The sequence below is a fragment of the Drosophila miranda genome, chromosome 4, assembly GCF_003369915.1.
Source record: "Drosophila miranda strain MSH22 chromosome 4, D.miranda_PacBio2.1, whole genome shotgun sequence".
Lineage (NCBI taxonomy): Eukaryota > Metazoa > Arthropoda > Insecta > Diptera > Drosophilidae > Drosophila > Drosophila miranda.
The window spans coordinates 30,941,533-30,955,208 of NC_046677.1; the positions used below are offsets into that span (position 1 = coordinate 30,941,533).

The 13,676-nt window shown below is 43.0% G+C and overlaps 2 protein-coding genes across 3 annotated transcripts in view; both read left to right on the top strand.

The window, feature by feature from the left end:
• The window catches only part of LOC108164042 (limbic system-associated membrane protein), a 67,798-nt gene extending 60,264 nt beyond the window's left edge, over window positions 1-7,534 (top strand). Inside the window, exons 2-7 of the mRNA XM_017299620.2 lie at window positions 3,613-3,807; window positions 4,342-4,452; window positions 4,543-4,683; window positions 4,789-4,941; window positions 5,560-6,054; window positions 6,122-7,534. Of these exons, the coding sequence (XP_017155109.1) occupies window positions 3,613-3,807; window positions 4,342-4,452; window positions 4,543-4,683; window positions 4,789-4,941; window positions 5,560-6,054; window positions 6,122-6,342 (1,316 nt within the window). The 3' untranslated portion in view covers window positions 6,343-7,534. The remainder of the gene's footprint in view (window positions 1-3,612; window positions 3,808-4,341; window positions 4,453-4,542; window positions 4,684-4,788; window positions 4,942-5,559; window positions 6,055-6,121) is intronic.
• Window positions 7,535-7,743: 209 nt separating this feature from the next.
• On the top strand, window positions 7,744-12,844 carry LOC117189070. 2 transcript variants are annotated; one of them, XM_033394030.1, is made up of 4 exons: window positions 7,744-7,986; window positions 8,046-8,182; window positions 8,239-8,616; window positions 12,548-12,844. In XM_033394030.1, exons 1-4 carry the CDS (start codon window positions 7,865-7,867, stop codon window positions 12,571-12,573), a joined length of 663 nt encoding a protein of 220 aa, XP_033249921.1. In that variant the 5' UTR covers window positions 7,744-7,864; the 3' UTR covers window positions 12,574-12,844. The 2 variants fall into 2 exon arrangements, with proteins under 2 accessions (XP_033249921.1, XP_033249920.1); XM_033394029.1 differs by lacking the exon at window positions 12,548-12,844 and having other exon boundaries at window positions 7,745-7,986; window positions 8,239-9,907.
• The last annotated feature ends 832 nt before the right edge of the window (window positions 12,845-13,676 follow it).

Sequence of the window (13,676 nt, forward strand, 5' to 3'; positions counted from 1 at the left end):
GCGCATAGCACACTTTCGTGCATCAAGAGCACATCTAAGGATCTAGAACTGTGTGTTTGCCTAGCAGAAAGAAAAGGCCTGACTGAGTACTGGGTATCTCATTCACATGACTGTAGCCCGTCCTGTGGCTTACGTAATGGTGGCCAGAAGGGGAATGGAAAATACAAGCTATGACCAGAATGCGACACAAGCGGGACTTCCTCTGTGCGTGTCTGAGCAAAGCCGCGCATAATTCAGGTTAAGTGCGCTTCATGTGCGTTTATGCTGACATTAAAACACTCACACACTCAAATACATGCACTCACATGCACTCTCAAATACCCACATGCACACTCGTTCACATGCTAATACACTCAGAATGGATGCGTGGTTATTGCTTTCTCTATTACAACTGGAAAATTAAAACTTTTTTATTGAAGTTGAGAGCATGCGTGCGCACTGGCAAAGTAAAGGAAAAAATCAAAAAATAATAACAAACTTTTTTGCCGGAGTAAATGCAAAACAAAAATTGTCGCACAAAAAGGAAAGCTTGCAGCATTTCCCAACGAACAAAAAGTTTATGCCGTACCGACCCCATCCTCCGCCGTTAGGCATCGGAAAATAATTAAAAAGTTTGCCGTCGAACTAATGGAAATTGAATTGCCAGCTCGCCTTGAAGAAGGGCCAAATTTCATTAAAATCCATGCTGAATAATTTAAAAACAAATGAATATAGTTCGAGCTTGATTTGCTAGCCGGGCCGGGGCGTTGCTGGGACCGGGCAGCAGTACTAAATGTCAAATGATGTCACAAGTTTTTGCATTTCACTCTGCAACAAAAAATTATAAAATTTCTACGGATTTTCATTAAGACTTTCATTTTATTAAGAGGAAACAAAAAGTTTTGTATGGTGCATTTTCCGCATTTGTTGTTAAAAATTTGCGGCCATGGCTCAATAAGCCATAATTCGTTTAAATATTTTAAAAATATTTTAAAAGCGATAATGGTACGTACAGGGCAATGTTGGGACTAAAGCTGGAAAATGAAAATAAACTGGCACGCAGGAATGCGAAACACATAATGAATTCCACATAACGAAATTTCCAGGTTAACACGCTCCAACATCACCTAAAGGGGGGGACAACGCACCCATGGTCCTGACGCTGCCACCTCCCCTAAAGGGGGTCCTGGCTGGACCAGTTGGCATCACACGTCAGTTCACAGGACGTCGCCCACGCGTTGCATGCTTGGTTGCACTTTTTGGCAGCTTGCACGTGCTACCGCTCAACAGCTCCATCTTGTACCATCCCATAGCTGCATACGATTTTTTGAGTGCCTTTACAAAGGGTATACATACTTTTTTTGGAACTAATGGAGAGAAGAAAGCATTCCTGCAAACATTTGTATATTTGTCATAAATATATCTTTCTGTAGACTTTCTACAGAAATTTTTTGTAAAACTGATCTCTACGTTTTCGTAATAATAGAACTACATTTTTAAGGGTATAACTATCTTCGCCACCCAAGTCCCAAATCATTCTCCATTCTTCCCTGCTATTTTTCTTTCCACTCACATTCGTTGGCTCTGGCAGTGCAAACGAGTACCTGGCATAATGCATTTATAAAGGCCGCTGAACAATGCCAAGAGCGAGGCAGATAATTTAATTTTGCTCCTGTGGCTGGCCCTGGTAATGCCATTTACCGCTAACTGTTTGTTTTTCTCACATTTGGCAATGCTTTACATTTATTTTCGCGCTTACTCCAGCTCTCGCTTCCTCGTGTTCTCGGTCTTTTTGTGGCCCTGTCATTAAGCTCGCATGTGCCGTGACTTTGGTTTGTACATGAAATTTTATGACGGGTGTTGTGCCGTCGCCTCCCCAGCAGCAGATAGTGGATCCGCTGACAGGGAGCAACAACAGGATCCCCAACCAGAGCGACAGCACGGGCAGAGAGACAGATGCATCAGTCAGTGACACTGGCACTGGCGTCTGCAGGTGAAGGCAAACAATGCAAATATTTGTATCGCCCCCATAACTATATAGCACATAGGTGTACTTGTATCAGAGGTGTATCTGCGGTGCCATACTCGTATGAGGAGTGCCAAGAGCGCGATAAAAAGTAATGTTTACCCATTGTTTGGCAACTTTAGCTGATGTCGGCATTGATTTTCCTTTATTTTCTGGGCTTCAGAAACAACCAGAGTGTTGTTATATGAAGACATTAGGGCTTAATGTATATGTCAACTGATGTTGAAAGATGTGAACTTGAACTGTAAGGGAAAACTAAAACGAGTCTTGTGGAATGCAATGAGTGAGTCGTAGAGCGAGATATTTTTGCAATTGATTGTCAGGGTCTATCAATCCTCTTCTTGTATGTACAACTTTCTAACCCCTTTCAATTTTATAAATCACTAAAAGGCTATCAAATTGTTTCAAAACTTTCATCTTACCGAACTTTGCCTCTATTTTCCCCGACTTCCAATTTTTCAATACAGAAAGCTTCAGCACTGCTAATTAATATGAATGAAGTTCTTGCAGTCTGAGCGTAATTGCCCTCGTCTTTGCTTTAGCTACATTGTTCATAATATTCCACTTAGATGGTTCTCACTTTAGGCCATGCTGTGGGTTCTTGTGGCTCCTTTTTTCTGGCTCCATGTAGTGGGATATATATGTATTTCATTATATATGTATGTAGCTGCATAATTTCAATATGTCCATACTGTTGCCAATAAAATTTGCAAAGCAGAAAAAAGGCAATGGAAAAGTTTTGCCAACGAAATGAACGATGCAATCATGTTTCCCTCACTCCGACTCTGGGAGTGTTTCGCAGTTTGTGTGTTTTATTCGTTCTTTGCCACTTTGGGGCATGCAACAAACTTTATTAAAAAGTATGCAAGAAATTTTTGCATCTATACATTTTACCAGAATACCCACAGGGCTGCAGAGGTATCCGGTCGTAGCCGAAGTTTGGAGATGGTTGATTTCCCAACCCCTTTTCCCATTCCCATTCCCACTCCTTCTGTTTCTGTTTTTCTGTCTGCAGACTGCAGCCCGTTTTCTCATTTTCCTCCACATTTTCCCCCACAGATTGACATGAATTGGCAAAATGAAATTGCTGTTTCTTGTGATAAATTTCAATGAACATTTTTGCCAAGGCGCAAACATGAAGTGAAAGTAGAAAGCACGGGCCACGGCAGGAATTTGCATCCGTTGAGTGCAGTTTGCTGTGTGGCCCGAATAACAGGCTGTGAGGCATGCTAAGAGCCATTTTGGAACAGAACGAGTCCCGACATAAATGGCACGGCGAATAAATTAAAAAATATTCACAAACGGCTGAGCTGCCTCAGCTGCCTAATATATGATAGAAAGTTTGGCAGGAAAAACTGTTTGAGTTGTTAAGAAAATAAAACGCACGGCTGCACTGTTTTCGTTGTTATGCAAATGCGATTGCAGTGGCAATGGCAGCCCTTGCCAACGGGAAAACTTGGCCTTAACTTCTCAATTCCCATTTTACGCGCTGCAGACACCCCGATCCACCCCACCCCGACCCTTCCCATCCACTGCAATTAACAAGCTATTAGCTAGAGTATACCCAGTCTTTAAACCTTTGTCGCTTTCCGTATCTCTTCTTGCAGCTGTCGTCTTGGGCAATCACCATGAGAGCCTGTCGCTGAGTCCGGCGGAGCATAGCGTTGTGCGCTACACAAACGAATCCCTCATTGTGCAGTGCCGGAGCCCCGATCCGGACGTAAAGCTGCATTGGAAATCGCCAAAAGGGGAAATTATACGAGAGCACAAAGGACGCATCCACATTGAGCAAACATCGCCAGGTGAGAATCGGGGTCAGAACCCCAAGTGGGGTGCTGGATAGATAAAATCGAGCAAAGCACTAAGGGCAGGTGCGCCAGATGGACGGGGGGCAAGAGTAAACAATGCCACAAGCACAACAAACGCAATTAATTGCAATTCCCCAACTACATTCTTTCCATCTGAATTCTCGAACCCAAAAGGGAATTCATGAAGTCCAGTGGGAAACAAAAAGGGGACTAAAGTATTCCGAAATAAATTAGTGAAATATCCCCTTTAAAACCACTTCAAAATATGTATTCAAGATCAAGATATACCCATTTTGTAGCATTCTCACTTATCTGGCAGTGGTGCTTTCCAGATAAGAGATATTCAAATTCGATCAGCAATGGGTATCCTCTCGTCGTCTCTTAAGCAATTCATTCCAATTCTTTTTACTCTACGCATTCGGGCTTTGGCCTTTGTTTTTTCGAGCCCCATTTAACCTTTTTCCAACATATACTCTATACACAATTTGGTCCTTTTTTACTCTCCTGCTCTTTTTCTCTGCCACACAGAACAATTGAAAATCGTTTTCGCCCACATCGCACTGGCGGACAAGGGCAATTGGAGCTGCGAAGCTGCTGAGGGCCGTCTGCATAGTAAATCCTTCGATTTGATTGTATATCGTAAGTGCTGGAATCGTCCACAGGGGCGACCACAGTCGGAACTGGTGGGGCAGTCATTAATTTTGCATTGTTTTCTTGCCCCGAACACAGAGAAAATTACGTTTACGGAGAACGTCAGCGTGATAACCGTAAAAGAGGGCGACAAGGACAAGACTATATTGTGCGAGGTGAAGGGAGAACCGCAGCCAAATATCACCTGGCATTTCAACGGGCAGCCCATTAGTGTGGAGAGTGAGTTGACCGACGATAATGAGCTATGCATTTTACACGACCCCAAATACCAAACGTTCAATTTTCTCTCCCTCCATTTCGGTCATTTTCCATTTCCCCCTGCAGCGGCAGATGGCGCCAAGTATCGCATCCTGGCCGATGGTTTGCTCATCAACAAGGTAACACAGAGTGACACCGGCGAGTACACGTGCCGGGCATACCAAGTGAATTCGATTGCTTCCGATATGCAGGAGCGCACAGTTTTGATGAAAATCGAACGTGAGTGTGATTTATGATTTCCAAACAAGACCAATCGCACTCTGGGACCAGCACCAGGCGATCATGAGATCGGAAGGAAAGCTGTACTTTCATATGTTCCACGAATTTTCACCGCCTTCTTGTCCCAGTGTGCAATATTTTGGGGGTTGCAGTGGAATTACTTGAGCGTCATGCGATTTCATTTCTGTGGGATGATGGATATAAAATTTGTGTGTGCGCTTTGTATGCGGCGCATTGGGCGGTAAATAGTTTTTGAGCACGAAAAATGCTGGAATTACATTCGCTTAGAGCCGCTTTTTGATGAATGCTGATGTTCGCTGGGAGGTCTGTCTGCCCTGGTCAGTGGGGGCGTGGCACACATGCAGCTAATGGCTTAACTTGGCCAAAAAGCTCGAACCCCGCAGCGAGACCGTGATTTATGGTTGGCGCACATGATTTTTCCATTTTCCTGCCATACCTTTGAGCGGGAGCGTCACTTGTCAGCTGTCAGCAGACCTCATCCCCACTGCAGTAGACGTAGACCTCAGGCTCGTTGCAACGGAGCTCGGCTTCTGTTCTGCTTACTGCAGAATTGTGGGTGAAATTTAATTAAAACAAGCTATAATTGATTCCGCACAGACAAACCATTTTGGACGCACAAACAGTTCGTGAGCATGCAGTATGCGTACATCAACGGGACGGCGTCCATCATGTGTGAGGCCCAGGCAGAGCCGCCGGCCACCTTCACGTGGCATCGGAAGCAGAAGCGACTGCACAGCAACGAGCGGCTCTACACGATCGAGGGCGACCACTACTGGTCCCGGTTGACCGTCCATGTGCTGAACGCCAGTGTATTTGACAACTATCGCTGCCGGGCCACCAATCATCTGGGCAGCATCGAGCGGACAAAACGCCTGGAGCAGGGCGAGAAGCCCCCATCGCCCATCACGTTCCAGCTACGCGGCTTCAACTCGAACACCTTCGATGTGGATGTTAGTGCCCCGCGTGGACCCGAGGACCGCGGACCCATGGAGGTGAACGGCTTCCGGATCGAGTACATGTCCGAGCTGGAGTTCAAGTCGGATGCGGGCAAGTGGACCAATGCCAGGCGCAAGGACTTCCCCTTCGAAGAGGGTAAGTGATACGAGTAACTCGTGACCCTCACCATAATGCCTGTCACACGCTTCGTTCCGCCCGACAGGTGCCACTTTCCTCATTACCAACCTGGAACCCGACACCTATTACCTGATGAGGGCCGCCTCCCGCAACCTTGCCGGCTTTAGTGACTTTACCAAAGTAGAGAAGTACAAGACGCTGTCACTGGAGCCGCGCGTGTCTTCGGCGCACCCGCTGCCCCAATCCACATCTATGTGCTTCGGTTTGATGGCTTTGATGGGTCTGACACTACGGCTGGGATATTGAATCTGTATCTGCAGGCGGATGACGGATAATGGATGAAAGATGACGGATGATGGCCGATGTATGACGTAAAAATTTGGACGGGTGATGCACCTAGCGGAACCGTGGCGAGCCCTTAACCCCCATGTGCTTTGTTTAGCTTTAAGGCGTGTTCGTTTGGGCACATTTCTGTCTGATTTGCTTGGTCTAAGTTCTTGGTTTATTCCACTGTTGATACAACCCAAAAACCAATGTTATGTTAAGTTTAGAACGACTCTCTCATTAGCTTTGAACTTGCTTAAGGATTATGACTATAGTTGAAAAGGATAAATATTTATGCAAAACACATAGGAATATTTATATTTAAACAAATCCTCATAGTGCTAAACTGGAATACCAAACTGCAACTTAAGATTTGCGATACAGTGGGCCAGAAGCTGTTCAAGCTTCCCAAAGAAGTACCAACTAAAGCCTCTATCATAACGTTTGCTCAACTTTTTTCGGTATGCAAATCAGAAAATAAATCTTAGCTGAATAATTATCCAAAACTAAAATTATTCGTCGTTGAGCTTAGGCCCTGGCGCCCACAAGATGTTTTGTTGCCAAATCATAAAGATTTAATCAATAAAGTTGCCAAACCGCAAAGATCTATTCCAAAAGTTGCCAAAAAACATAATATATTCTACATATGTATTTAAGAGAAACTGATACAAAAATTCCGATAAACATTTCAACTTAAGAACACTCATAAACTATATAAAGAAGATAAATCGTTTAAAATCTTCCTCTAAAGATCATAAAAAGTAAACTATCACCACAAAGTCTCTTTTAAAAGAAACGTGTGAGCGCATCAAACAATAAATAAGAACATAAAAGAGCTTAAAAAGCATTTGAATTTTCGTATTACATAAACCCTCCTCTCTTTTTTAATGTTCCGAAGCCAAGGCTAACATTTCTACATGCCCATTTCAAAGAAAACATTAATTTATATAAAGAAATACGTATCTCACAATAAAAGGGGATGCCAAATGACCGTATACCATACACGAATATATATTACAAACTACAATTTGGGTAAAAAGTTCAACCTTTATGAGATACAACACTTCAAGAGGAGTGTAAGACGAATGTAACCTAGCCAAAGATTAAATATTTTGTGGTTTTCTTTTGACAATTGTGTGTGAGCCGAAATAAAAGTTATTATGGATACCAAGCATAAACGTTGTTCATGTGCATATTGCGGCAATAATATAAAATATTCTGCATTACAAAGGTAAGGTGGGCAATGAGGTGAGGTGTTAGCTGGATCGATGGGTTTTATTGGATGCTTATTTACATATATATACATATGTATGTATGTTCACTTTGAATAGCCTTTTATTTAGAAGACTAAATTTCTAGCCACTTAAACTATCATCGGATCTGCCTGTTTCTACATTTCAAATTGTTTCTGTGTACTGTTTCTCTTTCGTTTTAAATAGTTTCAGGTATCCATTTGACAAATTGTGTTTTGAAAATTGTTGGTATTTTCCCAAATTTGCAAACAATGCTAATCGTCGACAATCCTTGTAAAAAATCAATGGGAATTCATTGTTTAAGCGTTCCGAATGAAAATAAAGTCAAAAATCATAGTAAATACCACTCAGATTGGCTAAAGCTTCATGAAAGGTGTGACTGTCATACGTATTAGGCGTTATAATCGCAACTATCCCTTTTTCTTCATTCAGTGAACGCTCTGCAACAAAACCTGACACTTCCAAAGGATTTAAGGTTGCTGAACACGGTGGCCATGACGAGAGGAAGGTAAATACCTGCAACAGAGACATTGATAAACAATACAGATATGGTTCAGGGTCTGTCTCGGGTAAGCTAGATACAAAGCCAAAAGTTTGAAAGAGTTTCTAAAACGCTTGTTTACAGTTTCTGAAGCAATCTATAATCGATACAATGCAGTATTGAAGCGCGTAGAGGATTTATCGTCTTCAGCAGTTACGAAAAAAGAAACACATAAAGTCAACCCTCCACGAATATTCGGTGGCGCATCCAGCAATAGTAATCCGAGCTCAAATACAACGCAGGACACAGTCATACCGCCATACAAGACCGATGTACCTGCCAAGCCCCAGCATCAGCCAAGGTTTTATCCGGAACCAGAAAAAAACTGTGGCCATTTTGAACCGAATTCTGCAGCAAAGCCCGTTCTTAAATTTTTCGAAGAGCCACATCCGGATTCAGTGACTCAATGGAGAGCAGTGCCACTACTAGAGTCGATATCTGAATCCTCGAACTGTTCGCACTGTACGTTCACTCTACCATCTAAAGCCCACACTTTTAGTCAGAAAGAAAAATCATTTACCAATTTCCATTTGCCCAAAAGACCTATTATAGTAGTGGCCGCGGGGAAAGGAGTACCAGGGCCACACTTGAAGAATGGCCCCAAGCCGAAGAGTATAGTAATTGATAGTATAGTCCATTCCGCATTAAAGGCCAAACCGAAGTGGCATAAAAGAATCGATATTAAGGGGAAAAAACCAGAAAAAGCCCCTTTCGATTCCCAATTTGTGCAGCCGTATTTACAGAGGGAGAACCTTCAGGATTCTTCCTGCTCATATCCCATACGGGCAGATCACGAGAGTTATTCCTTTGATCTTGAGTTAATATCTGCAATATCCAAGCAGCTACCCAAGCCGAAGAATACAGTAATTGAACCTCGCACCCATTCCCCATCAAAGGCCAAACATAAGTGGTTTAAACGAATCGGTATTAAGGGGAAAAGCCAAGACAAGTCCCGTCTCGATTCCCAGTTCTTACAGCCCTCGTGCTCATATCCCACACAGGCGGATCCCGAGAGGCTTCCTTCCGAATTTGGGCTAATATCTGCCATATCCAAGCAGTTGTTCGAGCTGAACAAGAAATTGGATAGATTGAAAATCACGAAGATATTCGATATACGCAATCATATGGATTCCCTCATCGCCAATGTCAAATCGCTCAATCAGGAGTTTCAGGACAAGCAAATGTATGCAAAGAGGCCAGCAGAGCTAAAGAAAATGTCAAATCAGAAAAACTCGAAACTTAAGGATCGTTCATCGAGTCATTGCGTGTTCTGTAAGGACAAGAATCTACCAATTCTGAGCAGTTTCCACCGCGAGCTTATCGAGCTGATTGGCGGCCTCAGTTTCAGTGAGGTTTTGATGTCGGTTTTGCTGCGGTGCGACAATGTCTACCACGTGAGAGTTCATGACATGATCCACGATAAGGTCCTGGGCTGTTTCTTGGTAACCGATGAAGGCATCGAGGAGGCCATCAAGCTGGGTGTCTTCGAACAGACATTGACATTAAGTGTGGTCGATTTGCGAAACACACTCAAGCCAAGAAAGCGTCCCCTGGGCATCGCTTTCGAGTACTCAGACGTGAGGCGATAGAGGGAGAACGAGGGTATTGTGGAGACGGATACCTGATGGACTAAAAAACTAAAGATTAAATGATTCCAGCAGTACATGCATCTCTAGTAATTGTTAAGTTGTAGTAGTGTAAAGGGTTTACCTAAGTACAATTCATAATAGCCGTGTTGCATGGTTAGCAGAGAGTTCAATAACTGGAATATCTGCACCTCCTAGATACATCACCACAAATGCAATCAAACCAAGTGGCAATATTGACTGCCTCACCTTTGTCAGTGTCTGCCGTCGAACAACAGCAATTTTTGATTTGTTGCACCGCACCACCAGACCTCTAGGCCGCCCGACCGCATGTCAAACTCTTCATTTTGGCAAACAGCGGTTTGTCAATCAGCCACGTCAACTGGGCTCAACCGAAGACCCGCATATGTCTGTATCCGCTGCCTTTGCTGACAGCCGCATAAATCAGATGAATTCCAAACGACGGCTGCTGATTCGGCTGCATCTGTGGCTCCGATGGCATATTGTGCGCACTGACTTTTATTGCCAGACCACGCGTTAAATATTTTCTCTGTGCCCGTTCCTATTTACCAGTCATACACATAGACATAACCATGGATGCGTCTCATCAGCAGCTGAATTGCAATCCGCATTTACCATTCGCATCACAATGATCCATCAACAATAGACGCTTACGTTATTTAGTCTGAAAATAGGCGCGGTTCAAAACAATCTGCCCGCTTCTTAATTCCACGCACATGCACACATTTTGGAAAATTGTTTTATATTGCCAGAACATCAGCTAAGATTGAATTTAACAAGCTGATCGTCTGTTACGGATAGTGGGGTACTAGCGAGGCGATTCCATAAGATTAAGTATCTCTGCTATTGCTTTCTAATGTTTTATGTTCTATTCGTTCACTGAATGGCTTAAATTTTTTAAAGTGTTGTTTTAAGGGTCCAGTCTTTATATCTCCCAGTCAGTCTCCTTCTTGTGAAGTTCCGTAAGTTATCGTTTTAAAGTCCGAATATCTTTTTTTTTGTGACTCTGCCGACAACGACCTCTTTAAACCATCTCTGGCCATCACAAAGGGAAAAGAAAAACCTATCTGCCGCGAAAAAACACCAGCAGGCGGCAATCGAAGCAAATTCAAGCGCCGATGGAGAGCGCGCTCACGCAGTGTGCTAGAGCAGGCAGTAGTGTCACAGTGGCAGGGGCTTTTAACGGATTGCCATGTGACGACTGGTCGTTGGTCTGTGTGTGTATGTCCACGGTATGAGTACGTGGCGAAGCAAAGAGATTCTCATATACAAAAAGCTGACAAATTGCAGCAGTTTAAAGCCACAACAACTAACGGTTATTAGAATGAAATCTGTAAATTGAACAGAACAAACTCTTGTGTTCTCACTCTCTCTAGCTCTTGCTACTATTAGAAGGAAGGTAGTTTTGAGCACAATCCCGTTGGGATATACCCTGGCACTCCACCTCCGACCGACACAGATGGGGGATAAAAGGGCAATTGAATCCAAACGAATGGCTAGCTCAGGTCAGGCAGGCTTTTAAACCAAATCGACGCTTGGCCCCAGTTTATTTTCCCATCCGCCATCTAAAGCCACTCGAGAGGGTATCAGCAACTGGCGCTGTCCATTCGGGCAATGCATTTTCCATGTCGGCGGCCGCCTTTTCTCTTTCCATTTGTTTTTCTTTTTTTTTTTTATTTCTCGTCATCGTCGTTTCATTTTGCTTATCGATAGTGCAACACTCAATATCTTTCACCCGCATATGCACTGGCCTTTAAATTGAAATCAAGTGTAAGCGTAAAAAGAAAAATAGACTTTGTCAAAGTTCAATGATTCCTTGACTAATTGATTAAACTGAAATAATTTAAATAATATGTTACGTACCATATTTATTGTCAGCATACTTTTATATTTTATACTTCAAACAAGTTTTTGTAAATATTTAATGCTGAAATTTTTCAGTCGACGGTGCAACTTCGAATTTAAGTAATGTGTGGGAAATACCCGACCTTCTTTAAAGGTCCTTGTTCAGATGTATACAGAATTATGCCATCTGGCTGATAAATCAGCACTGATCCTGATCGGATGAGAAATGGCAACAGGCAATATCCTTACTGCTTCCAAACGATCGGCGTCCTCTGGACGGCTGTTTTTTCTGATGCCAGCCGATTGGCAGGACTCTCTCGATCCCAAAATGACATGCCACGCCACCGATCGGTCCATAAACAGTCAAGATATAGAAAAGAAAGAAAATATGGAAATTAAAGGAAAGGAAAACTAGGAAATTTGTTGCATATGCCGCAGTCAACATTCCTAGCCTTAAATATTTATTTTTCTCGGCCAGTCATACATATTTTTACCCGATACTCATGCTAGTTACCCAAAACTCGAAATGAGTAAAGGGATATGTTAGATTAGTGGTGAAACTGGACGTGTGGATCCAGAAGGAAGCGTTTATGCCCCATTAAGTATATATATTCTTTAACAGTATCAATAGCCGAGTCTATATAGCTATGTCTGTATGTCTTTCTGTCCCGATTAGCGCCTATATCTCAGAGACTAAAAGGGCTAGAGTTATTAAGACTTCCTGTTAAATCACACTATTACAAGTGCACTACGCCCTCTTCCGCCCGCACAAACGACAAAAATCGGAGGCTCCCACAATTTTGAAGAATATCCATAACTATAGAGTCTATACCCAACAGATTGCCGAATCTGCATCAGATCTGATTGAACGCAAAAAAATTTAACTTTTTTAGAAAATATCAATATAATCACTGACTGTCGAACTTTTTCGGTCTTTCCAGGGTCCTTGGCTCTGGCATTCGGCTAACGTCGAGTCATCATGAGCCAGTCATGACGCCCATTCATACGCCGCCAAATAAACCGCTGGGCTTCAGCTTCGAGACGCATAAATGACTTCACAGAGGACTTATGTCGAGTCGTATCTGATTTGAGCAGACCACATCCCAGAATTTTATCCCAGCAGGCCAGAAGCGCATTGCAAGATCCGAACCTAACAAGCCATCATCATTCCTCGACCTGGCCATCGACATTAAGGACTTCGACCAAGGTCACCAAGGGAGGGGCTACGCGGTATACTAGACTCTAGGTAGATCTCGTTGGTGTTAGGTTTATATATAAATACGAGAATTTTATATATTTGATATTTATACTAAGATAAGTTTCGAATAATAAAGCTATTCAAAAATCATCCTTGCTGTATCCTTTATCGGGGAAAATATCCCGATTACAAAAAGGCGTGGCACGCCCACATCGGTTCTCAAATAGCGGAGAAAACAAAATATTTTTGATCTTGGTAAATGTTCTTGATCCTTGATAAGGACTCAATTAGGGCACAGGGTGCCCTTAAACGCCCTGAAATTTCTCGTTTTTGCCCATAAAACGTCCGATTAAATATGTTTGGCCATTCTATTGGCCATATGTCAACTATTTTTCTGCCGATTTGGGCATGTCTCTTCGTCATCGGGAGAGTCCTGCCAATCGACTGCCATCGGAAAAAAGGACATACATTTTTTCACGATTTTCGCAAAAAATCATGATGTAACCATCATTAAGTTTTACAAAAATCGGCCTTATTTTCTCAGTCGAGATTTTGATGCCGTTCGACAGTCTGGATCGTCACGACCCTGGCAGAGTTGGTCCTTCATCGATCTGGCCTTATTTATCGGAGATATAGCCTTCTGAAGATTTGGATTGCATATCATTAAAATCCAGGTTTCTTCAGTAGGCTATATCTGGGCTATTTATGGGCCGATCGGGGAGTGGCATGTCTTTCCGTAATAGGGAGTGTCCTGCCAATCGGCCTTATTTTCTCAGTCGAGATTTTGATGCCGTTCGACAGTCTGGATCGTCGCGATCCTGGCAGAGTTGGTCCTTCATCGATCTGGCCCTATTTATCGGAGATAAAACCTT

Excerpts from the sequence above, each read along its gene's own strand:
- LOC117189070 (XM_033394029.1), top strand. The coding sequence starts at position 7,865 with ATGCTAATCGTCGACAATCCTTGTAAAAAATCAATGGGAATTCATTGT. Across the intron at positions 7,987-8,045 it reads TGGCTAAAGCTTCATGAAAG|TGAACGCTCTGCAACAAAAC; the intron begins GTGTGACTGTCA and ends TTCTTCATTCAG. Across the intron at positions 8,183-8,238 it reads TGGTTCAGGGTCTGTCTCGG|TTTCTGAAGCAATCTATAAT; the intron begins GTAAGCTAGATA and ends GCTTGTTTACAG.